Source organism: Pipistrellus kuhlii, unplaced genomic scaffold (genome assembly GCF_014108245.1).
Source record: "Pipistrellus kuhlii isolate mPipKuh1 unplaced genomic scaffold, mPipKuh1.p scaffold_m20_p_24, whole genome shotgun sequence".
NCBI classification, from domain to species: domain Eukaryota; kingdom Metazoa; phylum Chordata; class Mammalia; order Chiroptera; family Vespertilionidae; genus Pipistrellus; species Pipistrellus kuhlii.
Genome location: NW_023425523.1, coordinates 841318 through 869291, shown reverse-complemented (window position 1 = coordinate 869291; position 27974 = coordinate 841318). Strand labels below are relative to the sequence as shown.

Sequence of the window (27974 nt, the reverse complement as noted above, 5' to 3'; positions counted from 1 at the left end):
TCCCCTCCCTGGCCCACAAACACAAAACCAACTATAAGCAAGTACATTTCTTTAAAGCACCTTTCTCTTAAGAAGAAAGAGGAAAAGATAAAAATTATGATCAACAAACACATATATATCAACAAGTGAATCTAAAAATCAAGTGAATTAAAAATCTGAGGAACAGAATAAACTGGTGAATATAATAGAATCAGAGGCAAAGAAAGGGAGTGGATCATAATTATCGGGGAAGGGGTGTGGGAGGTGCAGGAAGAGACCTATGGATGAGGAAGATGGGGGAGGGGTAAGGGCAGAGGGTGGGGTGAGAACTGGGTGGAAGGGAGCTAAGGGGGGGGGGGAAGAAGAAACATTTGTAATAATCTGAGCAATAAAGATGTATTTAATTAAAAAAAATAAAGTATCTTTCTTATGGGAAAAAATGATCCCTTAAAGCACATTTAAAAGTGCTCCCCACCTCTTGTAAAATAATTCCACTTCAGCATAGCAAAACTAAAAAGGCTGTTTCTCTTTACACAGTATTCTGCTCTCGAAAACCAGTCCAGAGCGGCTGTAAACAGACTTTCACCCCATCACGCCCAACCTGGCATCTTGGTCACACAGATACAGATATGAATTTCAGTGAGAAGGAATTTAAGTCAGGAGTTCATGCACAGCTCACCAATGGGGCAGGTCAGCTGACACAGGGCAGCGGTCACCTGCTCAGATGCTCACGGCCTGGCACCCAAGACCCAGTGCCCGGAACCACAGCCTCCCGGTTTCCCTCTTAAAGACTTAGAACATTCACCACTGTGGTTCCTGATTCCACGATACATCAGCGATAAAGGCTGGCCCAGAGGCAGTGCGATGTAGCACTGGGGACAGATGACAGCCTCCAGCCCTCCCGCCAGGAGACCTCATGTTCTGAACACACACACACATCCCCTCGAAATAAACACGAACACTTTGTTCTGAAACCTAAGGACGCAAAACACAGTTTTCCCTTCTCCACTGATGGTCCGATATATTCCTTCTTCCATATCAAACCTGACTTTCCAGAGGGGCAGGAATTCTCTGTGCAAATAAATCTCCAGCACAAAACCACTCGGAACACGTGACTTGCACTGGGAACACTTCACAGGATGACGTCCCAGGTGCAGAGAAGGCCCCAGTGGTCACTGGGAAAGCGGCCACAGTCCAGCTTCTCCAGCCCCAGGAGGTCCAAGCTCCGGGGGACGAGGCGGCCGCCTCCTGCGGCCGGAGCTCTGAGGAGGATCCGGTCGAAGCGGTGGCGGCAGGTGGCGCGGATGCCGAGGTTGGAGTTCAGCCGCGTGTCCCAGGTGTACCGGCAGTGCTGGGGTTTGCCCAGGAGCTCCCACACGTCCGAGATGCTGCCGGGTAAACCGCCCCACTTGGTGACCTGAAAGGACAGGAAACTCGGTGATATGCCGGTGTTTTCCCCGAATTAAAAGCATGACTTGGAAATATTAAAAACCTGCAAATAACAGCATTACATCATCATAGTCTAGACTATTTTTTCCTCTGGCTCTATTTTTGTTCATTAGTTTATGTTGTTTATTATATATATATAAATATGGAAGATTCCATTTATATGATCCACAGTCAATTGCCTTCAGTTCTATTTGAAATTTACTAACAATATTCTTCCTTTTTTCATTCACACTTGTTTTTTACTTATGGTAAGTTACACATAAAACTTACCATTTAAAAATATACACATACCAATGGCATTAAGTATATCCACATAATTGTGCAGCCAGCCCTTTTTGATTTTTTTAAAATCAGGTTGCCTTTTTTGAAGAATTTCTAACATTTTAATACAGATCATGTCTGGTTCATTCCAGCCTCAGTGCCAACCTGGGGCAGGCACTGCGTCAGCTTCTCCTTTCGTGGCTGCTTAGATGTTGAACGTCATAATACGCTGGTTTTCCTTGATCTTGACAACCTGGCAAGCTTTGGCCTGGCTGTGGCAGAAGTCCTTCATTTCCTCCATTATGTGAGGCACGCAGTCGGCACAAACAGTGGCAAGAAGTGAAGAGGATGGAAAAAATATCAGGTTTTTTTTTTGAATGTCAGGTTCTTATTGTTGGCTTTTCGGTGAGCATTCTTTACATATTCTGAGTACAAACTGTGTGTCGGATACGTGATTTGCAAACAGTTCCCCGAATTCCCTTTTCACTCCACCGGCGCACACAAGTTTATCTCCATGACATCCACCCTCCCTCCTTGTTCGCGGTATCTGTGCTGCTGGTGTCGCGCTCAAGTCACCGCCACTCCCGTGCCAGAACGCTTCCCGCGTTCCTGCTCTGACCGAGGCCGCTGGACCACGCTGAGAACTGCCACACGGGATGTGAAGGCCCAACTTCACAGGCGTGCCCATGGCATCAGGCCCGAACACCACTTGTTAAAAAGCGGGATTTAAGTCAGTCAGTCCCTCAATCAGACACCAGAAACTGCCGCCATAAACAAGTCCATCTGTGAACAGCCGACAGAAGCCACCGTGCCGGACCCGCACCCGGAGGCCGGCCGCCTCCTTCCCAGGCGCTGCCTTCCCGGGCAGTCTGCCCGCACGGCTCTCCCTGCCCCCCGTCATGTCCGCTCGCTTTCCGTCTGACGTGCGCTGGGCCACGGGGGGAAGGCAGGTTCGAAGGCCATAAAGACTCTGAGAAACCTCTCGTCTCAACTGGACGCAGAACAGACACTTTGTTCGGGGCTGGACACGCGGGAAAGGGGACAACCGTGATGCTCAGCTCTTCCTGTCACCTGCAACCAGCCCCACGGTGAGCGCCTGTCCTGAGCTCCCTCCCCAATGCTGCCCGGAACCCGCGCCAGCCCACACCGGCCTGCACTGCCACACGCCCCGTCTCCTCCGGGACAGCAGCCTCCTGCCTCTGCTTCCACGACGGGGACAGAGCACACAGAGCCAATTCTGCCGGTTTCCGCCTACAGGGGCCGGTGCCCATTTCACCACGTCCTTCCAAAGGAACGGATCCGCTTCCACAGCAGTCACCGCCCTGGACACTCACCTCTTGGTCCCGCAGGTTCGTGTCTCCCGCAAATATGACGGTGGCCGACTCCGGGGCCTCCTGCATTTTCCTCAGGACCATCTTGAACTGACTGGCGCGCTCCTCCGCGTGCTCCCGGGTGCTCTCCAGGTGCGAGTTCATAAGGAACAGCTCGTTTCCCGACACGCTCGCCTGCGCGGGACAGACCGTCACGGCTGTTATCAGCCCAGTGCTGACCTCTGACCCGGGACCAGCAGATCAGCCACTGGCCGAGCGCACCCACGCCGGGAGCTTCTCGCCACCACGGAGCTGTTCCTTCCGGCGCAGGACAACGCGTTAGAAGAAAAGCCAGGTTAGAGAGGGAACGTGGGACATCACCAAACCTCCCACATCTCAGGAAAACATCTTACAGATCAGGGATTTCATTTTTACAAGACTGTGTCAATGTTTGAATTTACGTAAGAACTTATCGAGCTCTTTAAGACGAATAGGACACCCTGTGAGTGAGGAGCCAGGCCTTTCTAAAGACAGCAGTAAGCAGGAGAAAAAGGACACCACCCTGGAACTGCAGAGAACGTATGCTTTTCTTACAAAAGCAGGGTCGTTAACGTTACTCACGTGCACACACAGAAGGTTTCTCATCATCTGTGTGTTTGGGAAAGGGATGATCTCGTGGCTTTTCAGTTTCACTCTGGACTTCTTCAGCATGATGGCCGTGAAATACCCGGCGTCATGGCCTGCGGGTGTTTGTGGAACAGAATTTCAGTTGAGAAGACAAACAAGTAGATGCTTAATCTCAATCTTAAACTATTGTTTCAAAATAGCTGGAGATGGCCAGCCATGTCCTGTGTTCGCCCGCTCCTCCCAATGTCACGGGAGGATGGAGAAATATAAAAGTAAACAGGACTTCACATCGGTGCCAAACTAGTTAACGGTGCCAACAGGAAACAAATAAACTGGAGAAATTTCTGGAAGACAGGAGATGAGACTTAACCTGAGGCAAGTTGGCATGCATTACTTCTCACCCGGAAGCCCAGGAAAATTATAATAAACGAACAGAACATTTAGAAGGTGTGAGGCTGTAGGAAGAAAAGAGAACAGAACAGGCAGTGACAACTGGCTGATCAGAACAGAGGATCCAAAAAAGAAAAAAAAGGAAGGAAAAAGGAGGAAAAAGAACGAAGGGAAAGGAGGGGTCGGAGGAAGGCCGGAGAGGTAAACAGAGAGGGACGGTTTTTTCTGAACTGAAGGTCACAAACTTCCAAATTGGAAGTTCCTTCCAAGTGTTCAGAATAAATGAGAAAAAACAAAAAAACAAAAAACTAAGCCCCCCAAGGAACACTAGGATGGAAAAGAGGCCCTCAAAGCTCAGGGAGGGGGAGGCCAGAATTAGTAAGGCTTCAGATTTACAATCAACAACGGAAACCGGTGGAAAATACCATGTAAGAAAAAATGTCCTGTAAGTAAATTACATCTAGAAAAATTTTTCTTCTTTTGAAAACCAATTTTCATTTGTAATGATAACAGTAAGACAGCCATGAAAAATACACATAGTATCAAAATAAGTCAAAAAAAAATTGTTTGGGCAAAAAAATTAAAAGGATCCCAAGTAAAATTTATAGAAAAGATTCCTTTATTAATTTTGGTCGAGATATGTTTGTATTTTTTCAGAAAACTCCAAGACCATGTGGATTCCTGCAACAGAGTAATTAGCAGGAATGCTCCAGCCATGAAGACAGGAGGAGAAACAGTCCAGACATGGAAGATGCTGACTACACCTTGCCATGCCAGCAGTCAGCAGCTGTGTGTCCTGCAGGATGTCCAGGACCAAACTAGAGACGATCAGACCTGTATCACCACCATTTGTCCACCATGCAGATACCATTGGTGACATGTACACGTGAAGAACTTTTGGACTCAAAACTTTTAGACATTGAAACTTAGACTTAGAACTCTTGAACTTTGAAATTGGGACTCATAAACATTTTTTGTTCTTATATGTTTTATTCCTGGTACATAAATGCAAGATTTTTTAAAGGAAGGAATTGGGGGGAGATGCCGGGAACCTGGAACCAGGAACCAGGAACAGGGAACCAAAACCTAGCATTGTCATTGGAGATAAAATGTAAAAAGAGCTATGCGACCTTGATGGCTCTGAATGGTCAGAGGCATTAACTCTTTGTATAGTTGAGATAGTGGTGCTTGAGGCAACTTTAATCTGTTAATCATATGTAAATGTAAGTTGATTTTCTGCTGTTAGAACTTCCTCCTTAAGAGATATCTTTGTTTCAGAATCTCAATAAAAGGAATGGTAAAAGGCCAAAGAGGGTTAGTCTTCCCACTAGAGGTAGACTTCCCGCCTGGCCCCCATTTTCCCAAATTAAAAAAAAAACAAAAAAAAAAAAACGGAAACCGGGAAACACTGACAACACCTTTCTGCCTGGAAATCTGTGTGCAGCCGAACCACCAGCCAGTCACGGGGACGAATCACAGGTTCACAAACGCCTCCCTACACATTCTCTCTCAGAAGGGGTTTCAGAATGTGCACCAATAAAACAAGAAATCCAACCAGGAGCAAGAAAAAGAATCCCCAGGAGAAGGCAGAAAAGCTGTCCCTCAGAGAGAGCAGGAGAGAAACGGAGGCCGAGGCAGGCTGATGAGACAGCACGTCAAAGCAAACCAGGGCCTCAGGAAAAGGGAGAGGCGACGGGAACATGGGCTTGAGCCCAGAATAATGACTTGTAGCCAAAGTGGTAAAAACAAAACAGGTGGAGAAAAAAAAAACCCAACTAAATTAGAGTAAAAAGCTAAAAGAAAAAAAGACTTTTGAAAAAGCATAAATAACCACATGAAGCTAATGTAGCATGTGAACTATAGCTGAAAAATTAAGAATCTGGAAAAAAGTATAACTACAATGCAATTATCACACTTAAAATTTTTAATGACTTACTGTCACCAAAAAGCTACTCACTGTCTCAAACTTTGACAATTTACATGTTCCTGACGTATCGTTCATTACAACCTCTTTCTCACATCGAAGCTGTATCTCACATCCTCCTACGGTTCTCTCAGCATCGAGGGTCTGGCTTGTTTGCTTAAAACTTAACTGCGTTTGTACTTTACTGTCTCTGAGCTCCAATAGGCTTTGACTGGTTTCTTTCATTGACGTGTTCTTCAAAGAAAAAGACAAGTGACATGACAGGAAAGCTGTTACCTGTGATGATCTCGTAGCTGCTTGCCTTCTTCTTCAGCATGCTGTGATACGGGGGAATGACTTCCTGCAGAAACACCAGGTCCGGGCTGTACCTGTGTGAGAACACCGGGAACGCGCCATTTCATGGGCGGTACCTCCACCAGCAAAATACCACCACGTCAGAGAAACGCAAAACACCCACTATTCAATATTCACACTGTTCCTTGGTAATGATAAGACAGAGATCTGGGCTATTTCTCGCAAAGATTAAAAAAATATATACGTGACACCGCATTGTAAAGCTGTTTAGAATCACTGACAAGCAGCAGTGATCTGAGAGGCACCACAGTCCTGCACCTCGAGGGACACTTCACGTGTGATCACCCCTTCCGACCTCCAGAAACTGATCCCTGACGAAGGAGATGGCCCCGGAGAGCGACGTGGCTCACCATGACGCCACAGCTGACAGCCAGTGTGACGTTCGGAGCAGCCACGATGACACAAAGGCTAAGGAGCCAAGCAGCACGGGGCGGCTTCTGGCAGAGGTCTGCTCCTGCCCGCCCCTCCCGCCACCCCGCGCGCTGGCCCTGAACTGGGGTCTCAGGCCTTCGGCCCTGCCCTCCGCACACCGGGGGAACCGGCCGCCTCCCTCCCGCAGCAGCATGAGCACTCACAGGGCGATGCAGGCGCACACTGCCTGGGCCCGCTCCCGCAGGTTGTTCAGGTCCAGCCCGTCCACGTTCCAGGTGACCAGCGAGAAGGCGCTGCCGTCCTCCTGCAGCGGGGGGCTGGCCGGGCCGCTGGGGCCCCGGGGGGCCGGCGCCTCCTCCTGGGTCAGGTCCACACTGGCGGGATCAGAGCGAGCACAGCTTTGCAACAGCCTGCAGGAGGCCTGGTTTGCCCCTCTCTCTCGGGAGAAGGCACTAAAGACCGAGCCTCCGTCCGCAGAGCAAGTCCCGGCCGAGGAACAGACGCCTGTGCTACCCAGGTGGTGCCACTTAGCTACCAGTAACCTCAGGCCCTTCCATGCCCCGATTTATAAGCAAACGCGACATTCCCACACGGATTTGGGTTCACTGTAAATCTTGTTTCTGAAAGCAGAGCCGAGCCCTGGCTGGTGGCTGGGCGGGCGGGCGGGCCTTCGGGGCCGGCACCAAGCTGCTGCTCCGACACCAGGTCCCACATGGGTGTCTCTCCCCACCTCTTCCTCTCTCTCTCTAAAAATCAATAAAAAAACTTTCCTTTTTTAAAGTAAAGGCCTATTCACATTTCACCAACTGTGCTACTAGGCGCTGACCCAGGACCTGCACACTCTCTCGTCTCCGTTAATCCGGAATCGGCCTCCAGGCCTTGCCTGTGACCTGGGCACCGTGAAGCACAGGGCGCGTGCTCTGTGTTCGGTCCCTCGGGCGGGGGGGGGGGGGGGGGGGGGGGGGGGGGGCCTGTCTGGCGTTTTCTCAGGATCGGGTTCATTACGGCTGTTGGGGAGGAACCACCCCGAGGGCCGGGGTGTCTTCTCCGTGCGCCCTTGCGGGGGACACCGCACCTGGGTGCTGCCCCAGCACTGGCCACGTGCCTGACCACCTGGTCCGGTCGGGGTGGTGTCTCCCCCTCCCTCCCGCCCAGCGATGCCTCCCCTGTAGGAGCCTTCGGCGGGCGGGCGCTGTGGGCCTCTGCAGACACCGCCTTTCCCACCACCATCGGTCATTTCGGAAAGAATTCCCCGGTGGGATTCCCACGGGGTGCTTTTCTCTACTGCCACCCGCCCTTCCAGCTCGCCTTCTATCTGAGGGCAGACGGTCTGCTGCCGGAGGGAGGGGCCCGCGTTTTATTCCGCAGACGAAGCCTGCTGCCTCCGAGCCCACAGGGCAGGGGCGCGTTTTCAGGAAACGGAGAGTAAACAGTAAATAGAACCCAGCGAAGGGCACCGACCCTGGAGCCAAGAGGTCACGGTTCAGTTCCGGGTCAGGGCCCCGCCCGGTGGTGCGCTTGACCCCCTGGAGGCAGCTGATGGAGGATGCTTCTCTCACGGATGTTTACTTCCTCCCTTTAAAGATCAACAAAGGGTTTTTAAAAATCTACAAAGAATATGAAAAACGAACTAAAAACAATCAATAGAGGACGCAGACGGACTTCCAAGTCACCATATTTCCAACAGAGGTTTTTGCCTCATTCATTTGTTTGGGACCTTTCGCTGGCATCTTTCCTGTCCTTGGAGTGACGAACAGTTCAGAGGGTGCCGTCTGCACCCCCATCCGCCCGCACCCCAGCCCCGCCCGCACCCCCCTCCGCCCGGGGCGCCGCCCACTCACCAGGACCCCGGCGGCGCGGGCGAGGTGGCGGGGCGACGCGGGAGGGCGTCCTCCTCCGCTCGCGGCTCGAAGTAAGCGTTCAGCGCCCTCTGAGGGGAGCAGGCACACGGTGGGCTCTTGCGCGCGCGGCCCGGTCACCCCCCTGCAACCCCACCCCTCCCAGCACCTTCCCGGGGCCCTGCACCCTCCCCCCAGGCCCTGCACCCCCACCGGGCCCTGCACCCGCACCGGGCCCTGCACCCGCACCGGGCCCTGCCCCCCCCCCCCAGGCCCTGCACCCCCACCGGGCCCTGCACCCGCACCGGGCCCTGCACCCTCCCCCCAGGCCCTGCACCCCCACCGGGCCCTGCACCCGCACCGGGCCCTGCACCCTCCCCCCAGGCCCTGCACCCCCACCGGGCCCTGCACCCCCGGCCCGGCGCGCACCTCCACCTCCCAGGCGTTCTCCGCCAGGTAGCGCCGCGCCACGGCCTCATCGCAGCTGGCGACGGAGATGAAGTCTGCGCACAGCAGCAGCCGCTTCTTCCCCGCCGGGTCCCCGTCCTCCGGCCCCGCCTCCGGGTCGCTCTCCGGGCTGCGCTTCCGCTCCATCGCCGCCGCGGATGCTCGCCGCCGCCGCGAGGCTCCCGGTCAACCGCCCGCGCGGAGACCCGGCGCCCTCGGAGGCGGCCGGCGCGGCTGCGGCTGCGGCTGCGCAGTGGAGGACGGAGCGGCGGCGCCGGGCGGGCCCCACAGCGCATGCGCGCGCGGTCCCGTCGGGGCGCGAAACGGCCGTGCGCGGGGGGCGTGGCGCGAGCGGAGTGGGCGTGGCGGATGGGAGGGGCGGGGCGGAGGGGGCGGGCGCTCCGCGGACGGTGGCGGCTCGTCTGCGTCCTCTGCGTCCTTGTGCGTCGCCAGCTGGCGGCCCGGCGCTGCCCAGCTTCAGTCCTGCGCGGGGCCCCGGAGCTCGCGGACGTGTCACCATGAGCCTGACCCACAAACTGCGGGAGGTGATGGCGGCCATCAGCGGAGCCCCCGGCTTTGACAAGGTTTTGGAAAAGGTACCGGAGGCGCAGCCGCAGGTTGTGGTGCGGGGAGCGGAGGCCCCGCGCTCCTCCCGCCAGATCCCGTGGCGATCGCGGGGGCGCCAGGTCAAGGGCGCGGAGGAGCTCATCTCCTGGTCCGCAGCTGAGCGTGGCTGTCACTCGGGAGACGGCGCTGCGGCTCCGGGGCCGGAGGGACGGCGGTGCGACCCTTCCAGGCGGCCCGCGGCGCCGCAGGCGGCGGACAGTGGGTTCCGGGCGCGCCCGCAGCTCGCCGGTTATTGGTGCCCGGAGCTGCAGCCAGGCAGCAAACTCCGGTGCTAGGCGGTGGGTTTGCACCTAAAGGAGCTCCTGCCATAACCTTATTCATTCTAGTAACTCCTTGAATTACGGAATTTCTTCATTTGTTTTTAAAATTGTATTAAGCCATGCACTACAAAGTAATTGTAAAAATTACCCTGTGCAAAATCTAGGGAACATTCAAATTAAACCGATAATGGACTGACAGACCCCAGGGGCCAGCTGGCTTCATGGGTGCAGAATTACCCACGTGATGTTGATTTCTGCCAGGGGAGTGGGAACCCGCCAAGACTACGATTGTTTTTTCCCCTGTATGTCCCTTTTTCTTTAAAAAGTTTCCCTTTGGATTAACTTGTCCGAGAGAGGGGTCGCACTGACTGAGTCACCTTTTTTTTTTTTTTTTAAAATATATTTTCCTGATTTTCCACAGAGAAAAAGGGAGAGGGATACAGAGCTAGAAATGTCAATGAGAGAGAAACATTGACCAGCTGCCTCCTGTACAACCCCTACCGGGAATGTGCCTGCAACCACGTACATGCCCTTGACCAGAATCGAATCCGGGACCCTTCAGTCCGCAGACCGACGCTCTATCCACTGAGCCAAACCGGTTTTGGCCTGAGTCACCTTTTTTGGGGTGACTCAGGTTAGAGTCCTGGATCCTCGGGGTGCTCACCATCCTTTCCTTCTGCACTCAGGTGACGCTGGTCTCGGCGGCCCCGGGGAGGGTGACCTGTGAGCTGCAAGTGGAGGAGGAGCACACCAACAAGCTGGGCACGCTCCACGGGGGGCTCACGGCCACCCTGGTGGACAGCATCTCCACCATGGCGCTGCTCTGCACCGAGCGGGCGCTGCCGGGCGTCAGCGTGGACATGAACATCACGTGAGTCGCCGGGCCGCCCCGTGTGAGGTCGGCCCTCGTGTTCTCCGCCTGGAACCTTCCTTCCAGGCACAGTGTGCACCGACCGTTGTAAAATGACTCAAACCTTCGAAAAAGCAGCCCTAGCAGGTTTGGCTCAGTGGATAGAGCCTTGGGCCAGGGACTGAAGGGTTCTGGGTTCGACTCCAGTCAAGGGCGCACACCTCCGTTGCAGGTTCAATTGCTGGGCCGGGTGGGAAGGAGCTAATAGAAGTGTCTCCCTCACATGGATGCTTCTCTCTGTCTCTCCCTCACCCTCCCACTCTGTCTAAAAATCAATGGGAAATATCCTCAGTTGAGATTTAACATCTTTTGAAAAAGCCAGCCTTCGGCCTCGAACACAGATGCTGGCGGGAACACCGCCAGCACAGACTCCCGGCTTCTGTGTCACAGTCCTGACGCGTGTTCAGGACACGTACAGGCTGAAGGGAACCCAGAGGAGAAATGGAGAAGCCTCCACAGAGACACCTCTCCTAGGGACAGGTGACCACAGATGGGGTGTCTCCCCGAGGCGCACGGACAGGCTCTGCAGGTTCAGCCGCACGGTGTGGGCACCGCCCCAGGGAGCATGCCTGCAGGGGGTCACACATTCCCATCACACACACACACACACAGTCAGCGCCGGTGCCAACCAGCAAGGCTGCCCCCGTCCTGTCCAGTGGCCGCTCAGGGGCCAGGGTTTGTTTCTGGACAATTGCTTTTGTCTCCAAACTAACAGAAACATGGTTTTCCCCCAGGGGACTGGCCAGGGTGAGCGTGGGAAGGCCAGTGGCATGGAAATGCAGCCGTTAGGTTGTATCAGGTTAGCACCGCATTCAGGCCCCTGTTACTATGGAAATAACCTAAACTGAGGGTGCAATAGGCAAACCCCAGGACGAGAGGCACCTGCTCTTTTGAGATGAAGATGAGAGCGAGGTCTGCCCTCTGGTGCCGGAGCAGCCAGCAGCCTCGCCAGCAGGCTCTGTGCCCTCAGTCTGTGCTGGGCCGATCTCCTAAGATAAGGCGGCTTGGACCACCATGACGAGTTTCCAGGAAGACAGCTTTGGCCTTTCCAAGTGCATGTCGACAAAAGTTTTGGCCTGAGCTTCACACAGGGACTCCCTGCCCTGCTGGCACGGCTCAGTGGTTGAGTGTCGACCTATGAACCAGTTTTCGGTTTGGTTCACATGCCTGGGCTTCAGACTCGCTCCCCTGTGGAGGGCGTGCAGGGGGCAGTGATTCTCTAATCATTCATGCTTCTCTGTCCCCCCTCCCCCTTCCTTCCTCTGAAATCAATAAAAACATTTTTTTAAGAGTCCCTTGAACAAAAACTAGGACATAGTCTCAAAGATATACTATAGCTATTTCAAAAATAAATGAGTGGCAATTTGAATACAGGTGGGCTGGAAGTGTATCTTAACGTGTGCACAATTCATCACCAGGACTGTAAGGACCTCACACTTATACATAAGCCATCGTAGATTCTTAACGGCAATATGACAATTATAGACCAAGTGGTACTTCACTTGGCAAGCTCTGCAGATTAAATGAAAGCCTGAGGAACTCTCCCGCAGCTCCAAGTAAATCTGAAGCAATGAAAAAAGGGGGTGTAGGCAAAGCTCCTTCCTCTGTTTATGGGGGAAAAACCCAGTGTGGGTGAGGAACAGCCACTCACACTGGAAGTGACGGCAGGGTCACTGGCTGGCTCCTTCCTTCCCTCCCAGAAAGATCAGCATGAGGGGGCTCTTCTGCCTGCGCACGGCTCTCCCTTTAAGAATGCCGTTAACTGCGTGCCAACTTGCTTCCTTTCCAGGTACATGTCGCCGGCGAAAATAGGCGAAGTGGTGGTGATAACAGCCCAGGTCCTGAAGCAAGGGCGGACGCTGGCCTTTGCCTCCGTGGACCTGACCAACAAGACAACCGGGAAGCTGGTGGCTCAGGGCAGGCACACCAAGCACCTGGGGAGCTAGGACCCCGGCCGACACCCTGCCCAACAGAGCACGCAGCCGGCGGCAGCCGAGAACTCGTGTTTCAGGGGCGAGAGCAGCCATGGGGGACAGCGGGCAGGGGCATCTGTTTTCTGTCTTCCATTATAAGCCTCTTCAGCGTTAGCTGTGAACCTTATGTATGACACTGGGATGAAAAGTTCTTCGCTCTGTGTTTTGAAAACGTTAAGGCAAAGAACAAACACCTTAAAACTGACATCTAATATTAAACTAAAGGAGAAACAGAAATTAATGATTAATCTGGTCAATCCTGCTCAGCTTTAAAATGCCGCCTTACATTTCATTTTTTAACCCCCATTTCAAGATTATGGAACTCCAGCCCTGGCCCAGTGGCTCATTTAGAGTATTGTTTCAACTTGCCAAGGTTTTGGGTTTGATTCCAGTCAGGGCACATACAAGAATCAGCCAATAAATGTATTAAGTGGAACCAGTCAATGTTCCTCTCACTCTAAAAATAAAGATTATGGAACTTCAAAATAGGTGGGCCATCACTCACACTGGAAAGCAGACTGAATGATGTGGCCTAGACTAACCCCCAAGAAAACTGGAGGCAAAGCACAGATGGTACAAGAGCACACGGTGCTGCTTTTCTCAGGGTGTTACAGGACTGGCTTATCCCCCATTGGGGGCGGGCATCCCGTTAGCCGCTTGACTGGTACCTAGAATAAAACCCTGCAGGTTTCAGATCTCCCAGACTGCACCGCATCCGGAAGACCAACCCCCGAACTGTTCAGTGGGTGTTGCAGTCCTGCCCAGCCATGCTGAGCATTTTAGACGTACTGCTGAGGACTGAGCCCACCTTAGGTTACTCATCGGTGATGGACGGAGGGCTCTCCTGGCAGCAGCAGGCTGACCCAGGTGAAGGGAGATGATACAGGAATCGCTGCCACCATCACGGTCAGGATGGGTTATGGCAAAAGGCACCCACACCCTCCTGAGGAGCTGAAACAGGACACCTTAGACCTGTAGAACCAACATCAACACAGCCAACTGGCAGGGAGCCTCGGGACAGTCACCAGGGAGGGTGTAAGTCACTGGCCAGAATGCAAGGCCCACACCTTGCGGGAAGAAACTGCCCCCAGATCAAGATGAGCAGCTCCTTTAATCCTGGCCTGGCCTTGCCTGGCTGGTGGCCACGGCTGGGTTCTGTCAGGCCACCTCCCCTGGGGACGCGCAGGGGGCAGCCAATGAGTTCTCATCATTCATGTTTCTATCTTGCCCTCTCAATAAAATATTTTTAAAAGCTGACCTGTCTTCTTCAGCAATGCCGAGGTTGGTTAAGGTTGAACTGTCCCAGGTAAAAGGTGACCAGAGACCTAACAGCCCAATGCAGCGATCCTGGACGGCAGGGGGTTAAACACACCCAGGAGGGCACTGGCACCCTTCCCCAGCTGGGTAACTCTCCTGTGGGACACACGCCTACGCTCTAAGGAGTGAGGAATCAAGACTCCAAGTTTCAAGAATGTTTAAAGTTAGGCAGAAAGACAACAACAAAAAATGTGGCAAATGTAAAACTTTTCAAAAATCGCCCACAGACAGCAACCAGTGTGTGTGTGGGGGGGAAGGCAGGCTGAGGGAACTGGGCGGAAGAGGGTGCTCGGGGGTCCAGGTGCTGCCCAGGGCCGAGGTCAGCTGGGACCTCCCTTCCACGCCAGCACCTGTGCTTCCACAGGGCCCCGGGACCACACCTGTGCCCAAATTTCATGCACCGGGCCTTCAGTTCTTATTAAAACCAGTGGCTGGGAGATGCAGAACTTGCTGAACGTTAACGGACAAGTGCAATTCATTAGAGAACGGCAGCTGCTTAAAACCCTCCCTCAACACGTGAGGTGGGCAGGCACCCCCGTGTCCACGCGGGGCTGACTTCAGGGCAAGAGCTTAGAGCAGGCCCACAGCAAACACTCAAAGCGTCATTTCATGATTTCTGGTCTTGCTGACATGCCCACTCCAAGGCTGCGCGTTAGCCGGGACTCGAACCCTCCGGGTCATCAATGATGCGCGTAGAGCCCAGGAAAGAGTTAACATTTCACACGTGTTGTGTGTTCACCTGCATCATCAGGGAACTTAACCTATTTTATTTAGGTTTTCATTTCTTCAAATTTCAACCCAAAGCTAAATACAACTGGAAACCAGTAAGCACTGTTTGTTCCCAAGGAGTAGGATCATTCAGATTTACTCCTGTAAAGTATGCAACCCTTAGCAAAGCTTTTCTTCATTTAAAGAAACAAAACAAAACAAAAATCTATACAGTAGTCTTTCCTTATGTTCATTGCACAAAATGAGTTCTGCTTTTTATAACTTTGATACTCAAATGGTGGTTTTCACAATTTAAGATTTCAACTGCAATAACTTTTTCCTACTCCCAAAAAAAACCTTTGTAAGTTTTTCTTAAGGATGGTGTAGAAACCAGTATTTCTGCACAATTCACTGGAATTTTTTTCTTTGCAATAAAAATCTCTTTAAAACCAGAAAAGAAAACGAAAACCAAAAGGCAAGTCCTCTACCTATCCTGGCTTCTGTAGCTACGAGTGAATCGATTTGACAGCTGCATTAGCCACTCGAGGCTCCAGATCTGCTTTCCTGTGTCTGACTGTGTCCACACAGAACACTTTGTAACAGCAGCCTGGAAAAGCGATCTGGAAATAAAACACACATATTTATGAGTACCAGGAAACAAACATGGCCCAGTAAGATCTGAGGCAAGAATGCCTGCAATTGAGATGCTTTTTTCATTTAAGATTTCTTTCCTGTGGTTGTTTTTTCTTTTTTTTGAACAACCACTTCTGGTTATTAAATGAATCTGACAGTGCTCAGGATCAATGGTGATTCGAGCAAAGCTATGAAGTTTCTAAAGTGTTGTTTATACCTGTTACATTCCCTTCTCACCCTCCAAATACTGATGACAGCTGCCAGAGGCAAACCAGCACACATGGGAGACCGCCAACCATGAGTACCACTGGTGCTTTCAGACACATCGGCATTTCAGTGCACATAGTCCTCACTTCACATTTTAAGATGCTGACGCAGTGCAGCCCGGATGCAGAGCATCCTCTTTCACACAGTCTGTGCAGAAGACATCGAATTTAAGTTCTGAGATACAAATGATTAAAAACAAATCCAGGATGAACAAGTTTCAAAATGCATAGTGTTCTGTGCATGAGTCCATTTTCTTTAAACTCTGAAAGAATAAAGTGGTAAGAAAACAAGAAAAAACTGCCGCTGCACTCTGATGTCTCCTCTTGCTGGTCAGCACTCTATTCGGGCAGGTAAGGGTGCAGGTGGTCCTCTATGGTGCCAACCGCCCAGTGGGTGAGCTGTTCCTGTGGCAGGTAGAGGCAGATGCTGCATAACTTGAAGATTGTAGCTTTGTTTTTTGGAGTCTGAAAGGGAAGTTTTAATATCCTTAATGAATGAGGCTTTAACTAAGTGCTCGGTTGCCACATGAAGCCAATCTAACCAATTTATTAGGCGATTATGGAAACGCCTGAGGGTTCTGGGCCACAGGCCTCTGCCATAGGAAATATAGGAAAACAGAGAAGTGTGACCACAAACAAACATTTGAAGGATGCAGGCAGACTGAGTAAGTCAACCACAGACTAATTGCTGAAAGAAATCAGGGTTAAAGGCATTTCATGGACAGATTTGAAGAAGTCACGTTTGCATACAGAGAGACAGAAGATGTGACGAGAGCAGAGGCCAGGGGGAACAGAAATAGTAAAAAAAAAAAAAAATATATATATATATATAAAAAAAATCTAAGCACATATAGAGAAAAGCCAAAGAACCACGAAGCTCTAAGTCAGGGGTCTTCAAACTTCTCTCATTATGAGAATCACCTGGTGGAGTTGTTAAAACACAGATTCCCGGATCCCAACTATAAGAAGTGCTATCAGGAATCTGTGTTTTAACACCTTCACCAGGTGATTCTCATAATGAGAGAAGTTTGAAGACCCCTGCTCTAAGTACTACATTTAAAAAGGAAGCTGGATCTAATCCTCCAACGTGGGGCAGGTGTGCTAGGTGCTGTCACACCCAGCCGCCAGATGAATCAAACCAGACCTGCTTCAGAGCTCACCTTGTCAATGGAGCTCCTCTAAAGGGACAGAAAACACAGGTGGCTTCCCTCATTCCTGGCGTCTGGGCATGTACATGAGGTTGATATTTAAGATGAAAAAATGTGCCAGGCCCTGGAAGGGCAGCTCAGAGAGTGTTGTCCCCATACACCAAGGTAGCGGGCACATACAACCACCAGCCAATGCAAGCATGAAGTGGAACAGCCCTAACCGGGTTGGCTCAGTGGATAGAGCATCAGCCTGCAGACTGAAGGGTCGATTCCGATCAAAGGCATGCACCTTGGTTGTGGGCACATCCCTAGTGGGGGTTGTGCAGGAAGCAGCTGATCGATGTTTCTTTCCTCGATGTTTCTAACTCTCCCTCCCTCTCTGTAAAATAATCAGTAAAATAAAAAAAATAAAAAAAGTGGAACAAACAGATGTCCCTCCCCACCCCCTCCTCTAGCCCTCTCAATCAACAAATGAGAATTTAAAAAATAACCTTTAAAAGAACCGCACTTGGTCCTTGGCAGGTGTCTCAGTGGTTAGAGCATCGCCCCAAAACTCCGAGGTTGCGGTGTTTGATCCCTGATCAGGGCACACACAGGTCCAACCAATAAGTGCTAAGTGGACAACAAACCGGCATTTCTCCTACTCTCCTTCCTCTCACAAAATCAACTAAAAAAATCGTACCCCAGCGAGTTCTGATATGCAGCCAAGTCTGGGGACCACTGCCTTAGGGTCAGGCCCAGGAGATGGGCTTCTTGTTCTGTAAATAACTTCAAACCAATGCAGCGATGAAGGGCAAAACAGAGCCGAGCCCCCGCACAGAAAGCAGTTTGGCGGTCAGGGAAGGGGTGGACGCAGCCCGATCTGGCCCAGGCCCACCTGCAAGTGCTGCCTGTCGATGAAGAGAAACACGGACTGGCTCGGGTTGTTGACCACAATTCCAGTCTTGTCCTTGCGGCTCAGTACATGCAGAAACTGTTTTTCATAGTCACCGTGATGAAACTCAAATTTAGCCTAATTAAAAAGCACAAACACGTGTAAGTAATCACACTGCAACTAGGTTACAAGATGTGAAACACATATACAGCTGTGCTACTGCACATGCTAACCCACACGGGTCCTTAATTAAAAACACAATTAGAAACTGTCTTCAGGAAGCCACATTTCAATGCTCAGTGAGCACAGGCAGCAAGCGGCCACCACTGTGAACCGTCTCCCGAGACACGGAGCAGCCTCCTGCTCCTCTTCACCCCCTACTGCTCCTTTGCACCTGCTACGGCAGGTGTGTGTGGTGCCAGGGGAGAGCACTAGCCAACTGTACCCAGGACCCCTCCCTAAAGCCGCCAACGCCAACCTTACAATTACAGACTTCTCTGGCCATAACCACAAACATACTGGGGAGCTGAGAACCTCATTCTCAAGAGACTCCACAATTCAGTGCTTTCTCTAGTCAAAAGGGCAGAAGGGACTAAAACAAAATCATTACAAAGCATTGCCCCAGGAATATCCTAAGTCAAACCCTCTTCAAGAGTTTCCCATTAGCTGCTCTCCACGTTTATTTCAGAAGAGAATACCTGAACAGGCCTAAAAGGCTCATCAGATCCCTTCCACCTAGAAAACAGGAGACAGACAATTTTCTCAATGTCATTCCGAGGCCAAAGAATGAAATCCATCTCCTGAGTACAGCCAATCACGTCCTGTGAGGCGACAGAAAGAGAAAAGGAGAAAATCACTTTTACGGAGACAGTTTAAGGAGCAGCAGCACAAATGAAGAGGCCTGACTGCAGACACACGGAGGCAGCAGCACTGGGACCAAGTTCTAATTCCTGTCCCGGCACTCAAGGTGCCTCCATCACGACTCCACCTAGGGCTCGGGTTCTTTGTCTTTTTTAAACGCCCTGCATGTTTATTCCCCCCCTTCAAAACCAGAAGTACTTAAGCAAAGGCATCTTGGGAAATCTAATATGAGCCACTGCCTTCTTGTTATAACTGTTGCCGATGCTGATGGTCTCTCGTCACGGTACTGCACGGCACTGTCCGGGGCGACCGACCTCTTCCAGACCAGCACCCGGTCATCTCCAGTCCCCCGACCCTACCACTATGGGGGCAGGGCCTCCTGGGCAAATCTGAGGAGTAATGCCCAATGATTCGCAGAAGTTCAGAAGGTTGGCAGCAACAGCAGCATCTTCTACTTTAAGTGTCTCATTTATTAGAGACATGACGTTCTCTCTCTCCCAAAGGAAACCCAGTGAACAGTACACCGTTATCAGCATAATACCACATGAGGAAGATATCCATTTGAAGTCGGCTCTTAGAGAGTCACGGCCACAGCAACTGCACGTTTGTGGGGGGTCAGGGTGCCGTGCCAAGGCGAACTCACTACAACATACAAAACCCGGACAAACCCACGCTCACCCTTCTCATAGACTGGTACCGAGGGGCATGGAGCTGTACCACGTCCTTCTGCAAAAGCTCCACGGAACTCTCCAGGGAATAGCTGCAATCCCGCACGCCTTTCAGGATATTTTCCTCGTAATTATTTGTCATGACTGGCATAACCTCAGACACTTCAAAAAGTGCTGACTTTTTCTTCTAGAAGAAAAAAAAACTTATCAATCCACTGATAACACACTGTCTTTTAACACTCAGTCCACATTGCAATGTCACAGACCTTCATTCTAACTCAGCAAAATTCTTCAAAGAAGTAATTTTTCTGTCTCCACACTCCCAACCCCAGCCCATCAGAATGTCTAACCACATGGCTTCACAGCATCATGTATCCACAGCAAATGTCTATTTTATTTATTTATTTAATATGTTTTATTGATTTCTCACAGAGAGGAAGGGACAGGGATAGAAAGTTAGAAACATCGATCAGCTGCCTCCTGCACACCCCCTACTTGGGATGTGCCTGCAACCAAGGTACATGCCCTTGACCGGAATCGAACCTGGGATCTTTCAGTCCATAGGCTGACGCTCTATCCACTGAGCCAAATCGGTTTCGGCACAAATGTTTATTTTAGAAACCATTTATTGCCCTAGTCACTGATCGAGCACCGGCCTGTGGCTGAAGGGCCCCAGGTTCCATTCTGGTCAAGGGCACTGCCTGGGTTATGGGCTCAATCTCCAGTAGGGGGCAACGCGGGAGGCAGCCAACCAATGATTCCTATTGATGTTTTTCTCTCCCTCCCTTCCTCTCTGAAATCAATAAAAGTATTTTTTTAAAAGAAAATATTTCTTAAATGCTGTAACAAACACTAGCACCTCTCAGATTGAAAAAAGTGATTTACTCTTCATTAACTGATTCTACAAACAGCTAAATTAAAATCTCAGCACAAAGCTATCAAAATAAATGAACCGTTTTACTCTTTAAAGAGGTCAATTTCCAGTATTTCTTTTGGATATTACATAACTACAAGTGTCAATATTTGAAAAGAGAAAAAAGCAAAAAAGTCGATCAAATTTCATTTCAGATCCTCTCCATTCAAGATAAAAACAGGTTTTCTCAGGTTTAAAGAGCCAGATGGTACAGTGGATTGAACATCAAGATCGAATATAACCACTTATATATTGGATTTGTTTCCAGTGAACCTGCATTACAATCTTGTCAACTAAAATCCGGTCTTATCCATTCTTTAGTCAACTTATTTACACACACAAGAGCGAGGGAGAGAATGGAGAAGTAACTCTGGGACTATCCAACCTGGGAGCAACCACTCAGAACTCCCCTGTGTGAAAGCACCTCAGCCAACCACACCCTCCAACCCCCAGCGAAGAGCTTCCCCCCACCCCAACCTTTAGGGGAAGAGGGTCAAACCTCGGGAACTTTTAAAACAAACCCGTTAAGATTACACTTCTGACCTGAAATTAGCTCCCAATTGAAGTGCAGAAATCCCACTATTTCCTTATATTCATAAAATAATCTCATGTCAAATAAAGATTAAGAAACCGCCATTACTTTAAGCTGCAGAAAACTACTCATTGTTTGCTATTTAAGTGTGGACTTCTGATTAAGGGCAAACATATTTAAACTTCCTATTTCACTTTAATTTTAGTGAAATTCACTTTCACACAAATAACCATGAGCATGTAACTGCTCCTCCACTGACTGTGCACCCACGTCACTGCCCGCACCCCAGGAAGGGGCCTGCATCCTGGCGAGGAGCAGGCTGCTTTTAACATCCGACCCGTGTACCACTTCCAACCCCTATTTGTCCTCACCGGAGACCATCTCTAGACTCAGTTCCAGGTCCTCTCTGTGACAGTGGAACGTACTGTGGGGCATCAATGAGACTTACAACGTGGCCCCCACTCTCTAAGCTAATAGACCCGTTACTTTAACATCGTCCAGAACCACTTGTGCTAATTCACGGTAGGAACTTTGAATTACCTTCTCCTTGAACACAAAGGCAATGTACATCTTGAAGTCAAACTGGTCAGCTAGAGACTCTTTCTTCTTCCTAAGCTGAGCGCGGAGTCTGTTCAGCGCTTGTTTCTTCCGGGAGTTCGGGTCCCCCATTTTGAAATACAGGTGGTACTAAAGCCTTTGGAAATTGTTGCTAAACTATGGGCACTTTTTCTTAAGACTCAAGTACAACAGAAACAAGTCATTTCCCCTGCTAATAGGATTGGATGGCTAAAGTCACAGCTGCACCCCAAACGGCCCTGCAAGATCAGCAGGCTGTCATGCCACCGGGTCCAGAAGCCCGCCGTGCCGCCCAGCCATGTTCGGACAGGAACGTTTGGGGTGAAGATGGGAGAGAGGAAGCGGAGGAAGGCAGGAAGGAGGAGGAAAAACTTCACCTAATTTTTTGGAAAACACATCTGGCTCAAGTACCAAAATATAGGCTCTGGGGGAGGGGGAAAGGAGACGCCTATTCTCAGGGTTTAGGTGTGCAACCACACACCGCTGACACCAGTCCAATCCTTAAAACCCATCCGGACTTTCCCCGCTTTTAGAAAAGGGATGATGACAAGGTTCAGGGAGTGGGGGGGGGGAGTGAGATCCTTGCTTTCCAAATACCGAAAAGAAAAAAAAGAGGAAGAAGGAAAAAAAGAAAAAAAAAGACCTTCCCCAAAACACCAAAACAGGGAAGGCAAATGAAACTGAAACACCCAATTGGATTTTACCCAGCCCGGTCCATGGCCGCAGAACCGAGTCAGGTCCCCGCCGGCGCAGGCCTCGCTATTGCTGTGTATTGTCAGTGCTGGCTAGTGATTACTCTTGGTGGTGAGCAACGACAACAGTGCAAAGTCGGTCGAGGAGGAAGGGGAGAGGCTCGGGGTTTCCCTGCGATCAACTACAGTGCATGCCGGGGGCCGGCAGCTGTCGCCCACAGGAGCCAGGAGCAGAAACCGCGGAGTCATTTCCAACCGGCCCGCCAGCCACCCCGCCCGCAGGCGGCCGCCGACGCTGCTGCCCAGGACCATGGTGGTGGCTGAGGGCGCGGGGAGGGGAGAGAACACGCTGGAGAACCGCTCCGGCTCTGTGGTCAGACAGCGCCCCGAGCCCTGCCAGGGAGCCCTACCTGCCCCCGGGGGAGCCTTCCCTAGGACCCGTCCCCGATCCGGACCGTGAGCATCGCTGAGGCAAAGGGGGCGGGTGCTTCTCCCAAATCCAGGCCGCGCCGGGGGGACCGCCTGCCCGCCTGCCTGCCGCCGCCCAGGCCCGCTGCCCCCTTTGCCGTCAGCGGCGGCGACGACTCACTCGCACCGCGGGAGGCACCGGATCGCTCAGGTCTTCGCTCATCTCATCGTGGAAACGACTCCCGCCCGGGTCCAGGAGGCGGGGCGGGGTTAACGGGAAGGATCAGTGGGAGGGGGGGGGGAGGGGAGAAGAAATAAAATAGTTGTATTAATATTAATTACTTTTTTTTTTATAAGGACGCCCACCCCACCCCCCGAAAAAAAAAAAAGGAAATGGAGTTCCCGGATCCGCGCGCTCACGTTGAACAGACCATGTTTCCCGAGTTTGGATGGTGCAGGGAGGGGTCGCGGGCGGGCCCTTAGCCGCAGCCCGCGGGCGGAGCGGTGGCGGCGGCGGAAGAGGCGGCGGCGGGGGCGCTGCTCGCGGCTCGGGCGGGAGCCATGTCAAGAGAACACCAGCAGCCAGCCGAGCCCCGCCATCCCCGCTGCGGCGCGCACTGGGGCCGGGCCGCCCGCGCTGCTGCCGCCGCGCAGCCCCCACCTGGGACCCATAGTCCGGCTCGGCGCCCGGGCGGAGGGAGGACGGGACGGCGGCGGGAGAGAGAGAAAGCGGGAGAGGAGGAGAGCGGCGGCCCCGCGCTGGGGAGGGGAGGAGGGAGGGAGGGAGCCCTGCGCTAAGGTCCTCCGGCGGCGAGTCAAGCCCGAGTAAAGTTATCTCAGTCCAAGCATCTGCTCCGAGTCCTCCTGGCCCCCGGCGGCGCCGGCTCGCGGGACAGCGGGTCGCAGAGAGCCGAGGGGAGGACGCGCGTCCGCGGCGGCACAGCCTCGTTCCCCGCCACCGGTGGCTGCGGAGACGGCGGCGGCCTGGGCGCCTCCCGGGTCCCGGCAGAGTCGCGTTTGAGCCGAGAAGCCAGAACAAACAACTTAAAATGGCAGCAACGCCGCTGCGTCACCCGCCCCCCCGGCGGCACCGCCCCGAGCGCGCTGCGCCTGCGCGCCCCGCGGGCCTCACCACCCGCGCGGGAACAGAGGGGGAGAAGCGCCGGGACGCGCGGGCCGTCGGAGTTATCCAGGAGGGGCGAGAGAGAGGAGCCCGGGAAAGGGACAGAAAAAAAGGCTTCACAAGGCGGAGTCTTTGATGAAAAACTGCTTAGGCGACCCTTCCGCCTCCAACGGGAGAGTGAGCATAGAGACCCCCCCTCTTGCCCAGCATGGAGCGTCCTTGGGGCGGGGACTCGGCCGCCCACTCCCTCCGGAAGTTCAGGGCCCCGGAGTTGGCCCCTCCCACCTCCTGTCGTCATAAAGCCACGCCCCATGCTTTCCCTGGTAGAGCACCCGGATGGAACCGCTTTTCCGGGGTCTTGTGCGCCTCTTCTGCGCGCGCGCAGGGCGCGGGGCGGGGCCCGTGGGTCGAGAGGGGGCGGGGCGTAGGGGTGAGGCGGGGCGAAGGCGGAGTGGAGGAGAGGGAAGTGAGCGGGGAGGCTGGAGGTAGCTTCCTGTTTCATTTCCTTTCGCTGTTATTCCTAACCCGCAGACGGGTAGTCCTTCGAGGTGTCTGTGCTGCGGAGCCCTGCAGCCCCGAGCCGGGAATTCATGTCCAATGTCTGCGCAGCAGGATCCGGGTCCCGCGGGTCCCACACGGCTCTGTCCCCGCCTCGCCACGTGCTCAGCAGCCTAGGCGGCCCTCAAGTTCTGGACAAGGTCAACGACGGCTTGGAGCGCTGCTGCAGCCATTTGGGAGGAAAACACCCCGTCCCGCTGCGTGGGTCCCCCCCACCCTCATTTCCTTCAGGACTCGACTTCTATTAGGATCCCCCGGACCGCAGGCCTAGGTCCTAGAAATGTGATGAGGGTACTGTGGGGCTTTTGCCACTGAATCACAAGTCCCTGGCACCAGAGAGCCTTCGTTTCCTTTTTTTTAGACCTATAATGTGCTGATGAAAACGCGGTTATGTTGTTAGGTAATCAGCAAAAGCCAAAGCTGGACAAAAGCAAAGCCTATATACTCCACACGGGCTACGCTCTGTGATAAAGTTTTAGAAGTCCATTGGGTCCCCAAATTACTGCTCTTCACTTGGTAAAATCAAAATAGATTACCTGTAATAACATCTTTTACACTATTGAGCCAAAAGAATAATTGGGACCCACCCTTCGACATCCATTGTTGTCCAAAACTAAAGTCAAAGGAGCTCATGAGGGTGTGTGGACGATGGGGCCACATGCTGACTTGACAGCTCTGGGGAGGCCTGCATGGCGGTTTGCAAACTCGGACCTAAAGTCACCACAAAGGACGATCTGAAATTAAACTGTAACTAAACACAGTTACTGTGGGCAGTTACCTCCTAGGCCGGTATCTTCACTGACAAGGTCAACCTTTAACTGAGCCTGTCTGTCTTTTTGCATCTATAACATATCCTTGAAATGCCTGGGTAACTTGTAACTTCCCTTTTTCCGGAGCCCCCGGGGCACAACCCTGTGTGGTGGGTGCCAGGACAGAGATCACAAATTCCTTCATTATCAAATGTTAATTGTTCCTGCACCCACCTAGGTTTGTGTCCATCATTTTAATTTTTATCCAATCTCAGGTGTTTCCCACAGCTTTGCTTTATCCCACCTCCTTAATCCAGCACCAATGAATTTCATGTAACCCACCCATGTCCCCCTCCTTTGATGGCAATGTATAAATACAGGTGTAACCCGCCATTCTCCGGAGCATTATCTCAATTTGTTGAGGTTCTGCTTTCAGGCATCTGTCGACAGTTTGGCTCAAATAAACTCACTACAATTCTTTATAGGTTTCAGTGTTTTGAGTTTTTTTACATTAACTGGTGGCCTGAAGCCAATATGATGGGTGTCAAAAGAAGAGGGAGAGATACCAGGGATGCTGTGGGTAGAGAAAAGAATATGTCTTTTTAACTATGCATTCTTCTTTCCTTAATTCTGTTGGTGAATTCATAAGAAGCCCCATGAAGATTATTTTATCATCACAATATTCTGATCTGGATCCTTTAACTACTGTTTGAAAGCACTCAGTATGTAAACATGGAATGGAAAATAAAAAGGACAGCTGCTTTATTTTTAAAAGCCAACAAAGAGCAAAATCGACAGGTGTGACTTCCTATTAATACCAGTTGTTTTACTTCTGTTAAATCTAGTTTTACCATATTTAGGGGGGAAAAGGAAATGATTTTGTTTAGACAAATTCCTTTTTTAAAAATCTCTTTTCCAATAATACACATACATTGCTTATTAATGATAATCTTACATGCTAACTGATTTTCTGCATTTTGTTGATTCAAATATCCAATTTTCTTTCTTTTTTTTAAAGTATAATATATTTTTATTGATTTTTTACAGAGAGGAAGGGAGAGAGAGAGAGGGAGCTAGAAACGTCGATGAGAGAGAAACACCGACCAGCTGCCTCTTGCACACACCCTACCGGGGATGTGCCCGCAACCAACCTACATGCCCTGACCGGAATCGAACCTGGTGCCTTTCAGTCCGCAGACTGACGCTGTACCACTGAGCCAAACCGGTTTTGGCTCAAATATCCAATTTTCTTACTTAATTTAAAAATGAACAAAAAACAAAAACAAAAAAACCAACAACCCAGGCCTGGCCAGGTAAGCTCAGAGGTTACATTTCACCCTGCAGAAAACCTTCCTTAAATGTATGTAAAGTTGCAAAGCAGGAGTGTTATGGGAGAATTAAATTCCCGTCACCAGTAGGAGTGAAGTTCTGGGAATATCTTCAGAAAATGAACTTTCTAGAAGCCCCATGGGAGGACAGATGTCCTCCCTTATTTGCAAGGCCCCACTTCCCCCACGCCAGTCCGGAAAGAGGGGCAGCTGGGAGGCCAGCAGAGCCAGAGTATCGAGCTACCCAGTCCACGTGGCAGCCATGGGTGGCTCAGCATTCAAGCTCACCCACGTCCATTGTCTGTGTGTCAGTGCTCTTACACCCTCTTTGATGGGGCTTCAGTTTTTCCTTTGTTAAAACTTCCCAGAGGAGGCAACTCTGCTTTAATGAGAAGATGAAGAAAACTAAAGGTCCTTTTTCTTGCTGGTTGTCACCTTTTCCCAAGGGTTCTAACTCCACGGAAGCAGCTGAGAAAGCCGATTTTCCAGCTTCTTTTTCAATTCAAATGCACTTTGAAAAGCCCTTGCCCCCAGGGCAGGGTGAGGGGCCTGAAGGAAGTCCCTCCCAGCAGCCCCCGTCCCCTCCCGGGGGAGGTGACTTAATCCGACTGGATTCTGAGCTGTGAGGGGCAGAGCTCCCTGCAGGTGCTCAGCTCTCCTGTAGCTTCCCGGTGCCCTCGGGCAGGTTGGCCGCACCTTTTCCGAAGCTCTATAATCTGTCAACGGAAACTGCCTCTCTCGGGTGGTGCTGCCTCCAGCCTCAGCCTCAGCCTCAATGGTCCTGCAGAGGCGAGCAGTGCCTGGTTTACTGGCCCAGCCTGTAGGTGGCGGTGTCGGGCGGACCTGCCTAGAGAGCCTCACTGGGTGGGGCAGGCCTGGGCCTGCTTCCAGAATGTGCCCCCGGGGGCAGTGGCTGAAGGGCCTGTGCTGCTTTACTGCTTTGTCACCATCTCCAAGTTACTCACCATTTTAAACACGAAACTCACTTTCTTTGCGCACTGGGTCCCACTCCTGACCCCGCCACCTGCACCATCCCTTCTCACAAAAGGGCCAGATGTCCCAGGTTCGAGTTCCTCCCCTCGTTCTCCCGCCACCTGAGGGCACCGGCCGTGGCTCTCTCATACGCCAGTTGCCTGGTACTTGGCTTGCAGACAGAACTCACTTCTCTTTTCCACTCAGGAGGGGAGAGAAATGATTCTTTCACGCACCCCTTTCAAAATTACTTATCACGTCTTTTACAAGAAAACGGCTTTTCTTGGAATGGTGAAAGTAACTTTGATTCCCCCTTTTTCTCTTCAGCTTCAGATTGTCAACTATGGCCCCGACTGGTGTGGCTCAGTGGATGGAGCATCGGCCTGAGGACTGAAGGGTCCAGGTTCGATTTCGGTCAAGGACATGTATCTAGGTTCCGGGCACATCCCCAGAGAGGGGTGTGTGTGTGTGTGTGCGCGCGCGCAGGAGGTAGCTGGTCGATGTTTCTATCTCATATTGATGTTTCTAGCTCTCTATCTCTCTTCCTTCCTCTCTGTGAAAAATCAATAAGATATATTTTAAAAAAAGGAAAAAAAGAATGTCAACTATTAGAATGAAGGTCAGTAAAAGATGATCCTGGGCCCTGGAGGGAGAGAGAGAGAGAGAGAGAGAGAGGAAAAGAGAGGCCAACAATGGCTTTTATCTTTTTAGGGGTTGTAGAAACCTAAACTATTTCCTCTCTGTCCCTTTATGGAAAGGCTCCCAGCCCTGGGCTGAGAGAACTGTCGGAGTCTGCCTCCCTCTCGCAGAGGTCACAAAACGACAGATGTCTGTAAGCGTCCAGGGCAGTCCTGTCTGCACCGGGTCCCGACGGGATCCCTGCTGGCTCTTCTGCGCAAGGGCGTTCCTTCCTCCCAGCTCCCTCTC

The 27974-nt window shown here is 51.7% G+C and overlaps 3 protein-coding genes across 4 annotated transcripts; 1 reads left to right on the top strand and 2 right to left on the bottom strand.

Moving 5' to 3' along the window:
• Window positions 1-393: 393 nt before the first annotated feature.
• On the bottom strand, window positions 394-9193 carry TDP2 (tyrosyl-DNA phosphodiesterase 2). The gene is made up of 7 exons (XM_036452517.2): window positions 8934-9193; window positions 8508-8596; window positions 6870-7040; window positions 6217-6308; window positions 3621-3739; window positions 3024-3194; window positions 394-1396 (listed from the first exon to the last, which is right to left on the bottom strand). The coding sequence occupies exons 1-7, from the start codon at window positions 9096-9098 to the stop codon at window positions 1112-1114; spliced, it is 1092 nt and encodes a 363-aa protein (XP_036308410.1). The 5' UTR covers window positions 9099-9193; the 3' UTR covers window positions 394-1111.
• A 148-nt stretch (window positions 9194-9341) lies between these two features.
• On the top strand, window positions 9342-13437 carry ACOT13 (acyl-CoA thioesterase 13). Its single transcript, XM_036452514.2, has 3 exons — window positions 9342-9547; window positions 10525-10709; window positions 12538-13437. The coding sequence occupies exons 1-3, from the start codon at window positions 9470-9472 to the stop codon at window positions 12692-12694; spliced, it is 420 nt and encodes a 139-aa protein (XP_036308407.1). The 5' UTR covers window positions 9342-9469; the 3' UTR covers window positions 12695-13437.
• Window positions 13438-15053: 1616 nt separating this feature from the next.
• On the bottom strand, window positions 15054-23370 carry CUNH6orf62 (chromosome unknown C6orf62 homolog). Of its 2 annotated transcripts, none has more exons than XM_045586807.1 (5): window positions 22499-23370; window positions 19207-19383; window positions 18366-18488; window positions 17671-17805; window positions 15054-16110 (listed from the first exon to the last, which is right to left on the bottom strand). In XM_045586807.1, exons 1-5 carry the CDS (start codon window positions 22538-22540, stop codon window positions 15985-15987), a joined length of 603 nt encoding a protein of 200 aa, XP_045442763.1. In that variant the 5' UTR covers window positions 22541-23370; the 3' UTR covers window positions 15054-15984. The 2 variants fall into 2 exon arrangements, with proteins under 2 accessions (XP_045442763.1, XP_036308404.1); XM_036452511.2 differs by having other exon boundaries at window positions 21182-23368.
• Window positions 23371-27974: the final 4604 nt, after the last annotated feature.

Bases quoted from the DNA above. Each gene is read 5' to 3' on its own strand.
- ACOT13 (XM_036452514.2), top strand. From the start codon at position 9,470: ATGAGCCTGACCCACAAACTGCGGGAGGTGATGGCGGCCATCAGCGGA. The intron at 9,548-10,524 runs GTACCGGAGGCG...TTCTGCACTCAG, and splicing joins TTGACAAGGTTTTGGAAAAG to GTGACGCTGGTCTCGGCGGC. The intron at 10,710-12,537 runs GTGAGTCGCCGG...CTTCCTTTCCAG, and splicing joins AGCGTGGACATGAACATCAC to GTACATGTCGCCGGCGAAAA.
- CUNH6orf62 (XM_036452511.2), bottom strand. From the start codon at position 21,310: ATGGGGGACCCGAACTCCCGGAAGAAACAAGCGCTGAACAGACTCCGC. The intron at 17,806-18,365 runs GTATTCTCTTCT...CTTTTTAATTAG, and splicing joins AGCCTTTTAGGCCTGTTCAG to GCTAAATTTGAGTTTCATCA. The intron at 16,111-17,670 runs GTGGGCCTGGGC...CTTCCCTTTCAG, and splicing joins TCGACAGGCAGCACTTGCAG to ACTCCAAAAAACAAAGCTAC.
- TDP2 (XM_036452517.2), bottom strand. From the start codon at position 9,098: ATGGAGCGGAAGCGCAGCCCGGAGAGCGACCCGGAGGCGGGGCCGGAG. The intron at 7,041-8,507 runs GTGAGTGGGCGG...TGATCCCGCCAG, and splicing joins CCCGCGCCGCCGGGGTCCTG to TGTGGACCTGACCCAGGAGG. The intron at 6,309-6,869 runs GTGAGTGCTCAT...GTTCTCACACAG, and splicing joins GTGTGCGCCTGCATCGCCCT to GTACAGCCCGGACCTGGTGT.